The sequence below is a fragment of the Mastigoproctus giganteus genome, chromosome 2, assembly GCF_048544385.1.
Source record: "Mastigoproctus giganteus isolate SK-2022 chromosome 2, ASM4854438v1, whole genome shotgun sequence".
In the NCBI taxonomy this organism is placed as follows: domain Eukaryota; kingdom Metazoa; phylum Arthropoda; class Arachnida; order Uropygi; family Thelyphonidae; genus Mastigoproctus; species Mastigoproctus giganteus.
In genome coordinates this window covers 32,208,335-32,229,025 of record NC_143576.1, presented here as the reverse complement: position 1 = coordinate 32,229,025, position 20,691 = coordinate 32,208,335, and the positions used below count along the sequence as shown (strand labels likewise).

The 20,691-nt window shown below is 37.1% G+C and overlaps 1 protein-coding gene across 1 annotated transcript in view; it reads right to left on the bottom strand.

The window, feature by feature from the left end:
• Positions 1-1,172: 1,172 nt before the first annotated feature.
• LOC150089256 (protein FAM219A) overlaps positions 1,173-20,691 on the bottom strand; it is a 140,961-nt gene continuing 121,442 nt past the window's right edge. The window contains exon 5 of the mRNA XM_090389923.1: positions 1,173-1,359. Coding sequence (XP_090246049.1) covers positions 1,173-1,359 — 187 coding nt within the window. The remainder of the gene's footprint in view (positions 1,360-20,691) is intronic.

Sequence of the window (20,691 nt, the reverse complement as noted above, 5' to 3'; positions counted from 1 at the left end):
CTGTTTACCAAGTGAGCAGTGCTAGAGTGCGGTATCGGGAAACTAATTTTCCGCACAAGTTAGCCAATGTTTCCCATGGTTCTTGTGTTGGCTTTCTTTACCTTCGCCACAAATTACAATCAAGATTTCTTCAAAAGAAATTCAATAAAATTAGAAAGACCAATTTGAACATATTATTACAGAAATGCTCAAATAAAAGATGCCAGATCATCGGTATGACTTTCGTAAAAGGCTGAAATGATTTAGTTTTTTTCAGAGGCATGTACTTATGTAAGTGAAGCACAAAAATCCCAAGCTCAAAAACACAGATTGGATTTTCTGAAGCTATACATACAGAAATAAACAGTTTGTCAGATGTCATTTTATGTAATAATAAAAAAATAAAGTACTGAACAAGGGCCTACTTAAAAGAGTGTACATATTCACAAAGATTATGTCTTCAAATACACAGTATATAACAAAGTAAAATATTCTCACTGATGCTTTGCAAACATTTATCAAAATTATTAAAGTAAATGACTAGAAGTTAATAGGAAAACATTTCTAAAACAGAAACTAGCAAATATTTTTAAATGACTAGAGCTTTGGAATGTATTTTTGATGGACATTTTCATGTTAATCCTAATGTTTAAAACTGATGTACAGTTTAAATCTATATTACCAAAAATTAAAACTTATGCTCAGCATAATGTACTTAAGGTATGAATTAAATGTGATTTTATCAACTAATAATGTTTAAAATTAAACTCAGTAAATTAAACACTTTTATACCATGTAAATCCCATTGTGCTCCCTTGGGTGAGTAGTGGCTATTGCTTATTAATTTGATTTTCAAATATTTTATTCTATTTTATTTTGTAATTTCATAGTTTTTGTTCATCTGTTTGTTTGAATTGTTTAGCTGCAGGTACCATTCCTGGTGCCGTCAGACAACTAACACTTACCAAGTCTCAAGTATTTCTTTTTAGCATTTAGCAGCAATTTTCATACATGGTATATAAAAATGTTTAATATGAAAGAGCACTTTTCACGGGCATGGAAATAATATGGTCATCTTTTCTGAGCATAATTCACACCTCTTTCTTTTAAGAGATAAAAATTATTTCAAGAATATAGCAATTGTATACCATCACATCATGCTTTAAAACAATTGTACAGAGAAAAGTGATATGCTACTGAATGGCACATAAATAACTCACACTACAACAAGTGCATCGTTGACTTAATGGTTTAGGTGGGATGAGGTCCAAATCTTCATCATCAGGTGTCAGATCTAAATTATAACCATCTTTAATCAATTGCTGGGTAATTTCCCGTGCCGCTGACTTAGACATTGGATGAAATTCAAATTCATCTTCACTGAAATAATATTAAAAAAAAAAAAAATAAATAAATTTAAAAAAAAAATATATATATATATAGTGCACACGCATATACAGGTTGGATACAATTATGCATCACTTTGAAAGCCCACAGACAGAAAATGGCTAATTGCACAGAAAGGAAATTTAGAAAAGATCAGGAAACAAAAATAAATACTGTACATTACTGCAGGAGTCAGCAGCTTTGCAACACATTCATTCATATTGCAAATAGTACCCATGTCAGGAATTGATATTTTGGAACTGCTCAATATAATGTCCACATATTAGCATGAGTGTAGTCCAACTGTGTAGTACTACACTCAGGGTAGTAGAAAATGAAAAAGACCTGGGGGTAATTGTGTTGTTGTTTGAGAGCTATTGGCACAAGAGCAGCTTAGGCTATAATGTGCCTAGTCTGGCTTACAGAGTTTTATACTTCAATAATTTTATTTTTTCTTGATGTTGTTTAGAAGGAAGCTAAGATTTTCCTTTATAATTATGTAGCTTTTTCATAAAAGTTATACCATTAATTTTTATGTTTTGGTAGTATCCGATTATCTTAAGGAAAAAGAAAACATCATTAATATTTGGCTGGTTATCTAAAATTGTTCAAGCATTAGGTTGTTTTGTGCATTCATTATTGTTTGAAAAGCTCTTATTATTATATAACATTTCTCTGTTAAATTTTGGACAGTTCACCATGAAGTGTTGTACAGTGAGCGGAACTCGGCAGTTTTGGCATTGAGGAGGGTCTTCATTTCTGAGTAGGTAAGAATGAGTCATGTGTATGCCCAATTCGTAATCGGGCAAGGATCACTTCTTCATGTCTGCTGGAGCGGCAGCAAGTAGTCCATGGTCGAAGTGTTTGTTTAATTACACAAAGTTTGTTGTTAGTTTCATCTTGCCAGTGTTGTTGCCATTGTTTTGAACTGCTTTGGTGGATTAAGGATGTAATCGGTATATGGTAATGAGAAAAATGCATAGTCAGAGGTAGCAGCTTCTCTTGCCACTTTGTCTGTTCTTTCATTTCCAGTTATTCCTGTGTGGCCTAGGATCTAGTCAGATATGAAGTTCTCTGAGCAGTGCAGATGGGATACCAGGACAGCTCACAGGGTTTAGTCAATGATATAAAGGAATTTTGCTAGCAGGGATAAGAATGTGATTATTCTGTTGTATAAGGCAATGGTCGGGCCATACGTCTTGAGTACTACACAAGTCTGGAGGCCTCATTTTAGGAAGGTTACAGGATAAAGGCAAACTTCTGCACAATAAATTCTGCAACTGTTCTTCCTCAATTTGAATTTGTGCCCCCTCGTGTGTGGTCTGAGCAAGAGAAAGAATCCCATCAGCACTGAGTTTGCTCAACCCAGTCAGTCTTAAACACCTCAATCAGATCACCTTGCAGGTGCCTAGTCTCCAGATGCTGTAATCATAGAGCCATACTGTCAATTATGGCTCATAACATTTATCACACCGTTCCCAGTCTTATGTTCCAGGGTTTCAGTGTTGTCTTGGTACACTTTATTCTCTAAATAATCCTGAAATCAAAAATTGTGAACTAAAGTCAGATAAGTGAGGTCACTGAAAAGTTGAAACAATTTGGAAATTATGTGGTTATCCAGTGAACAAAACAATCAGGTCACTGGGCACGCAATATGCAATGGTGCAATATAACACAAAAGATAGCCCAATGTGGCATGTTGGGAACTTCTGTTGTCCCCAGGCAAACATTCATCTGGGCCCCCCCCCCCCTGCAAAAATTAAAGGTGGAATTCGTAAAATTGAAAAAATATAGGAAACACCCAAAAATTATTCAAATCATAATTATTTATTTAAACTCTAACAACTAGTACATTATTCATATAAACTTATAAATATATTTTCCCCATCATTACCTTACGATATTTACTTGATATAAATTTGTCTTAATGTCTTATGTTTTTATATCTTTTAGTACATCTTGTTCTATTGACATAATAGCCAATCCATTAATTCTTTCTTGGTCAATTGCTGCTCGTGAATATGTTTAATCATGTTAAGTCTTGAAAAACTCCTCTCTCCTGCAACTGCAATTCGTGACATAAATTTTCAAAAAGGATGGTTCATACAAGGCTCACTTGGTTCCTTGACTAACAGAATCTTCTGCCAGATCATCGGTATGATTTTCGTAAAAACAGATCAACTATATGATCACTGGGCTGTATTTAGGGAATAATTTCTACATAGTTTATTTGGATCTTAGCAAAGCATTTGACTTGGTCCCACATGAGAGGTTTATAAGCTTGAACAGGTTGGGATTACTGGTAAGATTCTAAGATGGATCTGGGAGGCTGCAGTGTAGAAGGCAGAGGGTTGTGATTAATGGAAATTGTTCACATTGGTGTAACATCAGGAGTGGGGTCCCTCAAGGATCGGTTCTTGGACCACTGCTGTTTCTCCTTTTCATAAATGATATAGACAAAGGGAGAGAAGACGTTATAATAAAATTTGTAGATGGTAGCTATGTTTTAATGCTGCTAAATGAAAGGTCTTGCACTTGGGAATAGCAATCCCCAAATGAATTATACACTTGGTGGGATTGAATTAAAAACAGCGGAGGAAAGGGATCTGGGAATTATGATATGAAGTTTTCCGAACAGTGTAAACAGGCAACTGGGTAAGTACATGGCGGCCTATCGATGATTTATGGAACGCTATCCTGTAGAGATAGGGAGGACATAATCCCACTGTATAAGGCAATTATAAGATCACATTTGGAATAATGTATTCAAGTATGGAAGCCTCATCTGAAAAAAGACCAAGTTCTTGAAAGGGTCCAAAGACAGGCAACACAAATGGTGAGATCAGCAGAAGGACGGCTGTATGAGGAAAGACCCTGATTATCTGGGCTACAGATACCTCAGAGGTGACCTGACAGGTTTATAAGGCTCCAAGAGAGATTAGTAAAATTCTAATTCCAGAACTAGGGGTCATAAATTCAAATTACAATGGTTGAGGTTTAGATTAAATTGTAGGAAGTTTTTTTTTTAGGCAGCGAGTAGTTGACAGCTGGAACAAATTGCCCTCACAGGTAGCTGAGGCTGACAGTTTGAATAAATTCAAAGGTCTACTGAATACTAACCTGTGTGAGAAGGGAAGCATATAATTTGTGTTTTCTTATCTAATTGGTTAGATTTTTTTTTTTTTTTCTTGGCAGTGCAGCAAAAAGCCTGTGGCTTCCTTGCACTGTGTGGCAAATACTATTACTATGTTAATAATATCGGAAAAGAAATGGTGACGGGATATAATTGAACTAAGTTTTTTTTCTTGAATAAATATCAATAATTCTAAGCAACCAATTGTTTTTTTTCTCATTTTAAAACATGCTGCATTGATTGAATTTCTTGACATAACTCTTTGGTATCAATGTTGCTGCTCCTGTGTTCGCCAGTGAGAATTCCTTCAAGGTGTTGACATTTCGTTTCTATTGTACTTTCTAATAAATTCATAAAGTTTTCTGATTTCCAACTCAGTTGCAATGTCTATCCGTACACAGTTTAAATCCTGATGTTCTAAATTCATTCAGTTGACTAAGAGCACTTGCTATCAATATAATTCCACTGTTCATATCAATTGTACTACTTTGCATGGCTTTACTTACTTTATTGATAATACTTAATATTTCATACCAAACAACTACACTTAGAATAAATTTAAAATAAGTGATTTCTGTTAACATAAATTACTTTCTCTTATTTCAAACTGCAATTGTACATCTTTTTCTTTGACCTATTCCTTGATTTCATTTAATGAAGTTGTAATATCCCATAACTCATATCGTACTGTTTCAACAGCTTTTATCTTTTTTTTTTTTTTTTTTTTTTTAATCTTTCCTTCCCATCTTGTTTCTGGTAGAGATTTCACAGTAATTTTTATGTGCCTTTTTAAAATATCCCTCCTACTTGGCGAAGCAGTGCAAATCACGTATAATCTTTGTAATTTACAAAAAATAATTCTGCTGTTGTTGAAGAATGTCTGCATCAGATACAACTAAATTTAAATTATGAGCGACATATGGAGCATAAAAAGCCCCTTCTATTTTCTTGTAAAATTCTTGCTTGTATGCCATTATATTTACCTTTCATGTTGCTACCATTATCATACCCTTGCCCATGGCAGTTATTTAGGTCGATGTTGTTTGTTTCTAACATTTTTTAGTATAGATTCTGTTAGCCATTCCTGATACTTCAGGAAAATGACTAAGTATCCCAAGAAATGTTCACAAATTTTTAAATGTGAATCTGCATTATTGTGGGGTTCTGTTGCACTAAAAATAGGTTTAAATAATAAAAATAATCAAAAATTAATTACTTTTAACATCTGATTATAAAATAAATAAATGTATTGTAATAAGTCAATACTGAATTTTTTTTTTGTATAATTAGTGTTATATTAAGAAAAAACCATTTTTTTTATATTTAAAAAAAAAAAAAAAATTCAAATATCATCAGAATTCGGGCCCCCCTACATTCCAGGGCTGTGTGCGACCACCCGGTTCACCCATACCTAAGTACAACACTGGTTATAAGCAGCAGTTAATGTGGTTCCACAATTCTATCATATTGCTACATCACACTAGACAACCTGATGGACATTATTTTCTGACATGAGTACTGCTTGAGATCCAAATAAACCTGCTGCATAGCTGTTAACTCTTACATAATGTATAGTGGCATTCATCTCTGATGGCACTTTATAATATGGTGTTTTTCCATGTCCTTCTTTTCCCACATCACCTGATATTCCATTCTAAATTTCTGCTGTGAGGATTGGTCATTTGCTATAGCCCTTCAGTGTTATACAGTTTAATTATAACTACCAAATAGATGCACACAGCACCTCTATATTTTGTGGAATTTAGTTTTTAATAATCTTTAACTTAAACTCTGTTTGATTTTTTTCTACATTTGTTACTTCACTCATTATATTAATTTAGAACAGTGTTTGCCACAATTTTTTAGTCAGAGAACACTTTTTATCTTATAGTATATTTACCAAACACTTAATCACTTTTGTGGCTATTTGGTTTTTTAAAATAAAAAATAATTAATTAATGCTCAAATATATATATATATATATATATATATATTTTTTTTTTTTTTGAAAAGAAAATCAAAATAAAAACAAAATATCGTTGATTCACAATTTATATCAGGAAAAAACACACAAAGTATTATAAAAATCCAATCAAAATTAGCAACTGTGTTCTAGATAAAAAAAAAAGTTATATACATACAAACGTGTTGAGTGAATATGTCATATCCAGTACATGATCTATCAATAACCAGAAAAAATAATGTTAAACTTTACTCATACAAAAAGTGTTTTATGCTTCAGATATGCAAAATTTAAACTGGGGGGGGGGGGATTTTTTTATTAATTATGATTTTTTCACTAAACTCAGTTTGGGAAACACTGCTCAAGATATAACAGTGCTGAACCCAGTTCAACAGCAAATTAAAGTTAAATATTAAAATATCTATTACATTTACATTAGTATTAAATTTATTACACCTCTGATATGGTCTTCAAATTTCAATCTGCATCACTGATTACTTTTAAAATGAAGAAGTACAGCCTTAAAAAATTTGAGACTATAAGGGGCCATAATTTGAATTTATGGCCCCTGGTTCTGGAATTCTTTATAAGAGTGAAAATTTTGTCTTCATTCATTTAACTAACCCCTCTTAGAGCCTTATAAACCTCGATGAGTTGCTAAGGTGCATGGATGCTAAAGTCTGTAGCCAACATAACTGAAATCTTTACTTGTAGAGTCACCCTTTTGCTGATCTCATCATGCCAGCTGCCCATATTTGGACTTTACAAGAAGCTCAATCTCCTTTTTTCAGATAAGTCTCCTTACTTGGACAGAGTATTCCAAGTGTGGTCTTACAGTGGTATTATAACCTCACTATCTCTACAGGCTACTGTTCAATAAATCATTGACACTACACCATGTGCTAGCCTAGCCACCTGTTTACACTGCCCAGAAAAATTCACTGTCTGCACCATAATTCCCAGATCAATTTCTTCCTCTACTGTTTTATACTGAACGTATAAAAAGTAATGCCTCCTCTTTTGCTTTTAAATGCGGTGCCGTAGATCATTTCACATGTCACTGGGTGGTCACTAGAGGTCTCTAGTTTCACCATACTGATTAGTACTGTGATTGACCTTGGGAGTGCAGCACACTGATAGTTCAAAATGGTGGATGTTAGAGATATACGTATCAAGCAAAGGGTGGTGATTGAATTACTTACCAAGGAAGAAGTGATGCCTATTGAAATCCATGTGTCTCAAAAATGTTTATGGTGACAATACTGTAGATGTGAGTACAGTTAGATGTTGTTGGGTAAGACACTTTAAGATTGGGGAAAGTGACATTGTCAACAAGCCCCAAAGTGGCCAGCCAGTAGAGTCAGTGACAACATGAGTTGGATTGACACACTGATCAAAGAGGACTGCCGCAATTCGACATGTGAATTGTGCGATGCAGTAGGTATAGGGAAACTATAACCATCACAAAGGAACTAGGCTACAACAAGGTTTACAGTGAGTCCAGAAAGCTGACACATGAGCACAAAGAAGCCCGGAAAGTCATCTGTACGGAATTTCTCCAGCACTACAAGAGTGAAGGAGAAGTTTTTCTTTCACACATAGTCACAGGTGATAAAACCTGGGTCCACCATTATGACAGTGAAACAAAGAGACAGTTGATGGTGTGGCATCAGAAAAATTCACTGCGCAAGAAGTTGAAAAGACAGCCTTCTGTCGGTAAAGACATGGCGACAGTGTTTTGGGACAAAGATTGGGTCTTGCTTATGGACTTCTTGGAGCATGGCACCACAATCAACTCAGACTGATATATGGAAACATCGAAAGCCCACATTTGTAGAGTTTGACTGGACAAAAACCTTAATGAGGTTCTTCTCCATGACAATAAACAATCCTACATCAGACTGTGCACAATGGAGATCATTGCAAAACTGGGGTGCGCTGCTCTTCCTCACCCCTTCCGACTATTACCTCTTCAGCCCGCTGAAGGATGAACTCTGCAGAACCCATTTTGCAGAAGACGACCAGCTCAAGCACAGTGTTCGTGAAGCTCTCCTGAGCAAGAATAAGGACATTTACAGTACTGGAATACAGCGTCTGACTCAGAGGTGGTGCAAGTACACAGAAAATGGTGACTTTGTAGAAAAACTAACAGTGTTTATTAATGATTGGGGATTAATTGATGTAAAAGGCATAGTTGTAGGAATTAAAAAAAAATTTGTGAGGAAAAAAATAGGAGGCATTACTTTCGTACCGCTCCTCGTATTTTGGAGTTGCTATTCCCTAAGTGCAAGAACTTACATTTTTGCTGCATTAAAACACAAGCTCTTTTCTAACCATAGTTGAAGCCAGTTCAAATCATTCTGAAGGAGCTCTGCTTGGTACTAATTACTAACGAATCTCCCTTTACATCATCTGAAAATTTTAACATCACACCCTTTATCTCATCTTTGATGTTGTTTATGAAAATCAGAAACAAGTGTGCTAAGAACCGATTTTTCGATGATCCCACTTGTGACGTTACACCAATCTGAAGAACATAAAAAATATCATAACAAATACATGGGCTGTGTTAGGGTTTCTAAGAGTTAAAACAGTTGCAGGTACACTCATATGTAAACTAATGCTAGGAGCATAATAAATAAATTTGAAGTACTGATCAAATCATCAAATGAGAACATTGTGGGGATATCAAATACAAGGGATTTGAATGTGGGGAATATAATGTGAACATAAAGGACAGACAGGACAAAAAGGGGGAGGATTATGGTCTTAGTTAAGAAACACAATCTATGACAGTGCATCTATAGGACATGGGAGCCAGTGCAATGTTGAGCAAGTTTGGTGTGGCATAAGCACTGAGAAAACAAAAATGAGAGGAGGAGTGTGTTATAGGGCTAATGGTTATTATGAGTATAACAACCAACCATACAGTTATACAGAGCAGGCCAATAAATCAGAGTATTAGCGATATTAACATTGCAGATACTGATTGGACCGTGTGGGTTGATCACTCACATGGCAGCAAGACTTTGTAGATTTAATGGATGATGTTTCCTGCACCAGCATGTTAGAGGGAAATAAAAGAAAGCTGAGCTGATCTGATTATAAGCACTGATCCCTCAGGCATTAAAAATGTGGGGTTAAAAGAACAAACTACATGGCAGTCATCACAATATGTTGATGAGGGAGTTATTTAATGATGTAACTACTGTCAAAGGCAAGGGAATGGTTTTTAAATTCTATGACAGTGCATAGAAAGCACAGTGAGACCAACTGATAAAGTTACCAACAGCAAATTAACAAATGGGAAGCATTCAAAAATGTTACCATAGAAGCCATTATTTTTATACACCAAATAAGAAATACAGTTCAAGGAATAAATTTTAATGATGTCAGATGAACTGATTAGAATCGTGGCACTGAAGAAAAATGCATTGGATGCATAAAAATTATATGCATCCTATGCATGTAAATTATCCGGTGATGTAGATGCTTACAGTAGATATAAACTAGTCTGCAATCAAGTCACAAACATAGTTAGACAAGCTAAGGCAGATTAAAAAGAGTCTCTGGCAAAGAAAAGCAGCAAATACTTCTTTACTTATGTAAATAGAAGGAAGGGACTGAATCACATTGGTCCACTAGGTATGAAGAGATTAGCTGTTGATGATGCTGCTTAGGTTGTGGTCAAACTGAATTTGCATTTTGCATTGACATTCACACACAAGGAATTTATTGAGGATGGGATGCCAGAAGTGAGTAAAATTCTGGCAAGAAGCTGAATGATTTTGTGATAATTGAGAGGAAAGTGGAGGAGAAATCGTTGAAGCTAAATGTTAAATGGCAACTAGGGTGGATGGGATTCAAGGAGGCAGCAAAAGAGGAAAGCAAACCTTTAGGTATGATTATGGGAGCATTCCTGGATCCAGGGAACGCTCCTATAGACTAGAGATGTACAATTGCATCCCCAATTCACAAAGAAGAATTAAAGGGAGACACGAGTAATTGCAGACCTGTTAACTTGACTCCTGTTCCAAATTATATAATGGAGTCACTGGTTAAAGAAGTAATGCAGGATCACCTAGAGAGAATGCAGTTATACTGTAGCCACAGCACAGATCTATTGAGGGGATGATCTTGTCTGACTAAACTGGATATTAGGATACAGAAACAAGGGAACTAGATGCAAAAAAAATTTGTACATTGTATACTTATATTTCAAAGAGCTTTTCATACTGCTGTACATGAAAGACTGATATACAAATTTGAGCAGTGTAGCATTAATGGCAAGTTTCTGCTTTGGATAAAAGGATGTTTGTTTGACAACAGAGAGCAGTTATCAATGAACACTGCTCTTCTTGGACTAATGTTATTAGAGGAGTTCCCCAGGGTTCGGTGTGCTGGGCCAATTGTTGTTTTCTATATATACAGGGTTGTTAAAATTAAAGTATCCCTATGTAGAGGGCTCTGGAGCGAGTTCTAAGGCTTGTACTGAAGAGAAATTTGGCCAACAGGTACAATAAAGAATGTGCTTGCCATTTATTGGGAAAAAAAATTAGTTATGAAATTTGTCACTGTATGGCGCGTAACTATCTTAGTTACGATTATGCAAATAACTTACGTTATTATGAAAACTTACGTTATGACTATTTTTTTTTTCTTTATGTAAACCTCAAACACGAGAATTATTAGAACCTATAGTACTTAGTACCGTGCTTGAATTGGAGGTTGAGAAGACGAAAGAAGATATTTGTTGACATTGGACTTTAACTTCTGTAGACTGTAATTTTCAGGTAATACGTATGAAGGAAGGTTGTTCAAGAAAACGGCAGTTGAATGAATAAACGAGGAAGATGAAAAGTTGGTTCTGTGAGTTTGAAGTTGGACAATAAATGGATGTTGGCTGGTGGCGGTATGTGTTCGGACTGTTTTGAAAGAGAGAGCGGGAATTATAGAAGCCAATTCAGAAGAATGGTGCCCATGGAAGTATCTGTAGAAGAGGCATGCAGCAGAAACAGTACGTCTATGAGACAGCGAGTGGAGAGACTCTGTTAGAGATGAATCATTAATTAACCTAACTGCCCTCTTTTGAATGAAATCAAGAAGCCTGAGAGAGGTTTTGGGGGGGCACCACCCCAGATGTGGAAACAATATTCCATGGCAGGGCGGATTTGCAATTTATACAGAGTGAGCAGCTGTTTGGAAGAAAAGTAACGCCGAGAGCGAAAACCACGTTTTTTAGATGCAGAGGAAACAATATTTGTAATGTGCTTGTGCCAAGAGAGATTAGAAGTCAGGGTAATCCCCAAAAGAGATATATCATTTTGCCTAGAAATCAGAGTGTCACTAAAGATAAGCATAGGAGCAGAGAAATCCTTTTTGTGAGATATAAGACAAGACTGAGTTTTCGCAGGGTTGAAATCAACTAAGTTGTTTTTGCCCCACTGGAGAATTACCTGAAGATCGACATTTAAGAAATTGGTAGCAGATTTTCGAGAAATTTATGCTGATTGAGCAGGACAAGGTTTCTCAAAATGGAAAGTAGAATGCAATGTGCTATCATCGGCAAAAATATGGATAGGATTTCCAGTCAATGGAAGAAGGTCATTAATATACAAGAGGAAAAGAGTGGGGGAAAGAACTGAACCTTAGGGGACACCAACATTATTGGAGAAGTTAGAAGACAGAGAGCCATCTACCATCACCCTCAGTGAGCGATCAGAGAGAAAACTGGATAACCAATTACTAAAATCAGTTGGCAAACCATACGATGGAAGCTTCTTTAGAAGACCTTTATGCCAAACACGATCGAAAGTCTTTGAGATGTCAAGAGCAACTACTTGTGTTTCCCCGAACCTTTCCATTGAATTAGTCCATAAATGGGTAACATAAGCCAGAATATCACCAGTGGATCAACACTGACTGAATCCATACTGGTGATCATTGATCAGACGGAAGGTTTCTAGGTAGTTTAAGAGTTGGCGGTTAATTGATTTCTCCATTACTTTAGAAAGAGTAGAAGTAATTGCAATGGGACGATAATTGGATGGGAGGGATTTGTCACCCTTTTTAGGAACTGGCTGGATATGAGCAAATTTCCAAATAGAGGGAAAACACCTTTGGAATAAGAAAGTGAAAAAATTCAGCAAAGAATAGGAGTAAGTTCAGGAGCACAGGTTTTGAGAACAAGTGGAGAAATACCATCGGGACCTGGAGCTTGCTTAGCATCAAGATTCTTCAAAATCCTTCTGACATCCTTTTGAAGGAAGACCACAGGAGGCAATGAATGGAGTGTGTTAGGAATGGTGGGAGGTGTTTTTCCAAGATCATTAATACATGGGTTGGAAGAAAAATGGGATGCTAGCAGGTCAGCTTTATCCTTGGCTGAAGTGACAATAGAAATCTGGTTTGGACAGAGGTGGGAGCAGAGATGGGCAACAGTTGCAGCCAATAGCTTTGGCAAGAGACCAGAATGCTGGGCTACCATTAGGGCAAGAAGCAAGTTTTCTACTCTTAGCCTGTTCAAACTCTAGTTTGGACTGATTAATAACTGCTTTACAATTGTTGCGAGCTTTGGTGTAGGCAGAAAATGAAACTGGAGAATTAGAAACAAGCCAATTACGATATGCAATATTCTTCTCTTAAACAGCCTTAGCACATTTATTGGAAAACCAAGGTTTAGATAAAGGACAAGATTTTAAAGTGGAGTGTGGTTTAGGATTCCATTCCTGCAAGAATAATTTCACTGACACGATCTGAGCAAACGTTGACATCAGAAGTTTTGAAACAGTAATCCAACCAAGGAAAAGAAGTCTCGCAGGTCATCCCATTTTGCATTCTTGTAATGCCAAACAACACGAGGTTGGGAATAGCCATGAGATAAAGGTTCCATTGGAGAAGAGACAATCACCAAGTTGTGATCTGAAGTGCCTGAAGGACCTCTCACTTCGACCGTTTACTTAGAAGGGTTGTTTGTTTGTTTGTTATTTGTTTGTTATTTGGTTTTTAGGAGCATTAGCAACTAAGGCCATATTGCTCCGGGATATGCGGTGGTCATTCCTTGACCTTTCTGCATACTCCGTATTTGGTGGTGACGGGCTCGAACCCCGGTCTAATCAAGAAGCATGTGCTATGCACTGCTGCTCCTTCCCACCTGGCTATGGAGGCGCCAGGGTTGTTTGTGAGAAAAAGATCAAGCGTATTGGCTGTATGATTTGGATTGTCCGGTATTCTTGTAGGTAAATGAACAATCTGTGCAAGGTCATTAGTAGTTGCAAAAGCCTCAGCATCTCGACCAGCTGGGTCGGGGTGACTAGAAAACGGAAGCCAGCTGGAGTTGTGAACATTAAAATCACCAAGGAAAATTACCTCACTGTTAGGAAAGTTGGACTGGAGAAAGTCAAGTTGCAAAGAGAAGAAGTCAAAGACTATTCAAATAACTTATGTTATTTGCATAATCATAAGTTATTGCCACAGTGACACTCTCAGCTCTACTGTACTGTATAAAAGCAGAGCAGTCTCTTCAAAATCATACAGTAGATGTTTGCCTGCACTACAGCACTAATGCCCAAAACGTTGCAGGAAAAGGAGCTATTAGCAAAGCTGTACTATCAGAACAGCAACAATGCAGTTGCAGCTATCAGAGAATTCCGGCATCAGAAGCGCATAAGGCCCATGTGGACCTATGACTGTTTGTGCTGTCTGCAAATTGATTGCGAAATTTGAAGCGACAGGACATCTTGGTGTTCAACCAGGTAGTGGTTTAAAACGAGTGGACTCCTCTCGTGTTGAAGATGTGGCTATGGCTGTCGTGGATTTATCAAGTCAATCTCCATATGGTAGCATAAGTGTGCCAGCTGTTTCTCATGAAATGGACATGCTGTATTCCACTGTAAGGCTAGTAATGCATCATGTGTTGCAGTACTATCCTTACAAGATGCTCATGCTACAGCAGCTAAAGCAGGGTGATGCTGATATTCATTTCACATACATACTTCAATTTCTGGTGCGAATGACAGTGGATATTACTTGGCCATGGAACATCCTTTGGAGTGATGAAGACCACTTCTGCTTAAATGGACAGTGAATATGCACAACTGTCGCATTTGGGCAACAGAAAAGCCTCAAGTTATCCAAGAGGTCCCGTTACATTCTCCAAAAGTGACAGTGTGGTGTGGATTTACGGCCACATTCGTGATTGGGCCATTATTTTTTAACAGGTAACACCGATTGGACCCCGCAGCTATTCCGTCATTGGACAGCGATATTATGAAATGTTGGCAAATTTTGCAATACCAGAGCTGCAACAACGTGGGTGCCTTCAGGATACCATATTCATGCAAGATGGTGTGCCACCCCTCATCCACTGTTGTGTCCAAAGATTGCTAAGGCAACACTTTACAGACGAATGGGTCACAGCCGTTGTTTCCAGACATCATGGCCACCCCGATCACCGGACCTCACCCAATGTGGCTTCTGGTTGTGGGGTTTTTTGAAGAACCAGGTGTATCGGGAAGGATGTCAAACTCTGGAAGATCTGAAGACCAGCATTAGACGCCATGTGCTGGCTATTCCAAGTTGACATATTACATTCTGCTGTAGAAAATGCTGTTCTTCGAATGGAAACTGTTGTTGACCAAAATGGAGGACACATTGAACAATTGTAGTGCTGATTGATTGAACAATCGTAGCCCCATATAGTGACAAATTTGTAAGTAATATTTTTTTCCCAATAAATGGCAAGCGCATTCTTTATTGTACCTGTTTTCCAAATTTCTCTTCAGTACGAGCCTTAGAACTTGCTCCTCTACATAGGGATATTCAAATTTTAACAACCCTGTATTAATGACACTGATGAAGGCATATCAGGCTTAAGGTTTGCAAACGATACAAACGTTGGCAGAATTATTAATCACAGTAATGGGGGTATGCTAATAGAACAAGATCTACACAAATTAGGAGGATGGGCTGAGAAGTGGTAATTGAAGTTCAATATTGTCAAATGCAAGGTACTTCATATGGGAGAGCAGCAATCCCAGATTAACTTATCACACTCAGGGCAAGTGAGAATGAAAAATACCTGGGGATAATTGTGCAATCAGATATGAAGTTCTCTGAGCAGTGCAGAAAAGCTGCCAGGACAGCTAATCAGGTTTTTTCAATGTTATACAGGAATTTTTCTGGCAGGGATAAGGAGGCGATTTTCCCATTGCATAAAGCAATATCTTAGGTACTGCATACTGGTCTGAAAGCCTAGTTTAGGACAGATGTAGATCTTTTGGGAAGGATGCAGAGAAGAGCAACAAGATTGGTGAGGGAAGCAAAAGGGTGCTCTTACCAGGAAAAGCTTCAGTTTTGCAAACTGCACTTGGAGACTAGGCACGTATGGGAAGATCTGAGTGACGTGTTTAAGGTTTTGAATGGTTTGAGTAAGTTATATGCTGATGGAATCCTTCCTTTTGTTCAGAGAACACACATGAAGGGGCATAAATTCATGTTGAGAAAGGATGGTTGCAGGTTGTAATGTGCTGAAATTTGCCTTCAGCCAGAGGTGGTGTCTAATTGTTGGAACAACCTCACAGATGGTGTTGTAGTGGGTAGTTTGAATGAATTTGAGGAAGAACTGGATAACTTCTAAGAGGGGATGGACTGGGGAGTAAGTTAAAAAAAAAAAAAAAAAAAGGATTTTTTTTTTTTTTTTGCTGATGCTATATAAGTTTCCTTTCTTCCATTTGTCACTATTACTAGTAATAATAATACCCATTAATCACAACCCTCTCGACAAGTTCCAGCTTATATAATATCTTCTTGTGAGGGACCAAGTCCTCAAAATTTTTGGTCTCTTAGCCAATGATTTCCCATACTCTGCCTTGGCTGCCTTAACCTTTTCTGTGGTATTATTACAGATGAACTTGTAGCTGTTGTAGGCTTCAGTACTTTTCATTGCTTTTCCATCTGATCTTTTTCTGCTCTATTAGGTTGGCCAACTGTGTATTCATCCATCTCAACATCATCCTCATGCTATATTTTCTTGATGGCATATATGGCTTCTATGATTATTGCTTTAAAGGTATTTCATAATCCTAATATATTCCCCTGCCCAATTATTAGATTCATTGTAATGCTAGTTCCCTTTTGCTGAAATTAAAACCTGTGGCTTTACCTCTAACTACTGCAAACTTCCAACTAATGATTGCGTGATGACTACCTGCCTATAACAGATGGTTCCTATAACAGAGGTGGTGAACCTATGGCACACATGCGAATTTTTATGGCACAAGGAATTTAGATCATACCAAAAAAATTGAGTCGAGTCAAGAACTATTGAATAGTTTTCTTCAAGATTTGCAAGTTCAGAGAATTGGAAGAAACTGCAAAATTCATTATTAAGTTTGCAGACAGTGTAAAACTAGCCAAACTGAACCTGAAAATGTTTCAGTGGATCAACCTGAATGATTTTAAGATGCAATTGACTGATTTTCAGAGCAGCTCAGTTTGGAGGAAAAAATTTATCGACCTCAGAGCTGATTTAGAAAATATTGAAAGGGAATGATTAGTAATGAGATTAGCAAAGAAAACTGCAAAAAATGAGGTATTAAAAGTTTGGAATTCCATTCCTGAATCTTTTGTCTGTTTAAAAAATCTGGCAACAGCATTACTAACAATTTTCTCATCAATATATTCTTGAGTCGTTGTTCTTAGTGATGAACTTTAAGTCTAGTCATAGGAGTAATCTAACAGATGAAACTAGTGCTGCATGCATAGCTCTAAAAGTTAAAGTATAAGTCTGATGTAAAGTATCTGTCGTCAATGGTGCAGCAACAGAAGTCTCACTGATTTTTTATAGTTATAATATTAGAGGTTTCTCATTTTATATTAAATTTGTTCTGTAAGCTAAAAGTTACATTTTTGTTATGAAGGATTTTATTTTAATACCTTTACAAAGGGTACTAGGAAAGTTTTGCAATATGACGCAACAATGAATCACAGGAAGCTGCTTGTTGCTGCACGTTGAAACATGTTCATGCGTGCATAGTAGCCGCCGCGCCAAGTTGATGGGCTCAGTTATTCATTAGTAGTGAGAGTGTAAAGTGTTTGCGATGGCATCGTGGTCACGAAATGAGATAAGGACAGTTTTGTGGTATAATTTCGTGCGTGGTTTAACCATAGACCAGTGCTTAGAAGAAATGACTCTTGCACTAGATGATGATTGTCCACATCGTACAACGATATTCAGGTGGTATAGAGAATTCCAAAGGGGAAATTTCACTCTGGAGGATTCTGAGAGGCCGGGAAGGCCACGAATGTCAGTTACGGAGGAAAACGTTACTGCTGTGAGGAAAATGCTTGACGAAAACAGGCGAGTGACCTACCAACAGATAGAGGATACTTTGGGCCTAAATGCACCAGCAATTCGTTCGATTCTGCAAGATCATTTGCACGTGAAGAAACTTTGTTCTCTCTGGGTGCCGCATCAACTGACTGAAGAGCAGATGACACGACGTGTGACTTGGTGCCGGGAGATGTTAAAAAAGTTTGATAAGGAACAATCTCGGTATGTGAACAACATCGTGACAGGTGACGAGACTTGCCTGTACTATTACGATCTGCCGACCAAGGTTCAAAACAAAGTTTGGGTCTTTGATGATGACGACACACCCGTAATTGTCAGAAAATCCCGATCTGTAAAGAAGAAAATGATAGCTGTATTTTTCAAATCGAGTGGGACTGTGGAATGTGTCGTTTTGGACACGCAGAAGACAGTCACAGCTAAGTGGTATACTGAACAATGCCTGCCTAAAGTCATTGGATCTATGAGGAACCTGCGGCCAAAGTCAAGAATGGACACCTGGTACCTCCATCACGATAATGCTGCAGCTCACCGCGCCAAAGCCTGCACCGAATATTTGACCACAACAGGACTGAAACTTCTCGAGCACCCTCCCTACAGTCCAGACCTTGCTCCCTGCGACTTTGCACTGTTCCCGCATGTGAAAATGAAGCTAAAAGGGAGGCGGTTTTCCAGTGATGAGGACCTTCTACGGGCTTGGGACAACAAGTGTGCTTTACTCCCTAGTGAAACTTGGCAGAACTGGTTTCAAGATTGGTTTCGGAGGATGGAGAGGTGTATTGAATGTAGAGGAAATTACTTTGAAAAAATTAAATAAACAAAGCTGTATTGCAAAACTTTCCTAGTACCCTTTGTATTAAAGCATCTTTGAAATAATGTCTATTATTTCATTCTTTTTTTGGTTACGATTTTGTCAAGTAAAACGGGTATAAAAAAAAATAACAATACAGTATAGAATGCTGATTATCCGAACTAATTGGGACCAAGGTTGGTTCGGTTAATGAAACGTGTGAGAATACCCGGTTTATACGAAACATGGTGTAATTAGGCCTACAATTAAATTATTGTATGCACGGTATTTTTAAGTATGAAGTATTATAAAAATTAATTGATTTAGGAAATGGTTTTGTAAATAATAACCAAAACGTTTTGAAAAAACAATGTATATTATATTTATTTTGAACTTACCTAATCGTTTTACATGGTTTCAACTATAAACCACACTTTTTTTTTTACATAAATAGAAATAAACAAAGAAAAGTAATTGCACACAAATAAGAGTATAATGAATCTTGGGAAGGTTTATTTTTTAAAATAAAAATGTGTAATCTTGAATTTTTCTTTGAACCATGCAAGATTGTCTTTTTTTTTTTGAGGCGAGATCTCTCATTCTCTTTAACCCGATTCACATCCTAGCAGTATCTCCGTATAACTGCATTCACACTGTTACTCACACCATGCCATTGCGGTTTCTAGCACAGTGAAGGTCTCTGCATGAGTGGTCCTTCAAATGCATTAAGCGGTAGGAGTAATATTTCAGCATAACAACCAGCACACTAAAAGCAAATACTGTAATTTGGGGAGGGGGAACAACGGTGGTTCGGATAATCGACGTTCTACTGTACTTTGCAAAATTCCAAGTAGCACACGAGGGTAGTTTTTTTTAAAAAGATTTAGCTGATTTTGGCACGCACCCTTAAAAAGGTTTACCACCCCTGCCCTACGATATCACCTGATCCATGAGTAATAGGTCTAGAATTTTCTTACCCCCAGTATTATTTTCTAACATGCTGGTACAAAAAAAAAAATTATAATAATCATCTAATTTATTTAAAAATTGTTCCCCATGGTGAGTTTCTCTCCCACTTATTCCAATCAATTAGGGACAAACTTAAATCACCCATAATAAGACATTCACACTTGCTTGCCCATTCCATCTGCACATAGGGACTAGTCATATTCTTCACAATCTTCTGATCTGTAAATTATTCCCACTCTCATTATATCTTTACTTCAAACTAACTCACATCACACATATCCTATGCTGGCAAGTTTAACTTCTAACTCAGCAAAAGCTTTTTTTGTATTCATGCTTTTGATAAGAAGTATATCACCCCTTCTATTTTCCCTCTCCTTCCTAAATGCATTGTACATACCATAGTGGAACTCATCATCCCCCACTTTGGGTAGCACCACATTTCTGTTAGCTCTAATGTGTCAGCATTAATTCGAATTCATCCATTTTATTGACAACTCTCCTGACATTACTGTAAAAACAGTTGACTAAGTATTCTTCTACAGTTTTATCACCCTGGCACACCTCTAGCTTTATATTCCTGTTCACGTGAAACTTTGCTGCCCTCAGGACATCTTGCTAATGTTGGCTGTTGCAGAAATAAACAAGAATTCTTGAGATGTGTGCAAGCATATTGTCATACAAATGTATATCTGTATTACCTTTCTCTCCCCTAACCACAATTTTCCCTGAACCCTAAAGGTATCCTTAATAATACAAAAACCCTTGACCATCTTTGTTTAAACAAATATCATCTCTGCAAAATAGATTCCTTCTACCTACAAGTGTGGGTCACAATGATAAAAATTTTCCTCCAAAATCCTTGCAGAGTCCTTCAAGTTTTAAGTTAATCCACAAGGCTTTCAGCATATAATCCCTCCTATCGTGTCTGGGCAGAACTGCAGACAAATTCTGACCTAACTCAGCATTTTTTTCCCATGTTCTTCCATTTATCCAACAAATTATCAGGTCATGATTGTTTAATATCATTAATCCCCATATGAATAATAATGCTCACTTTAGCCTTCTAAAAATCTGACAACTGTTGATATCATCATCAATTGTTACTCCAGACAAATGCCTAT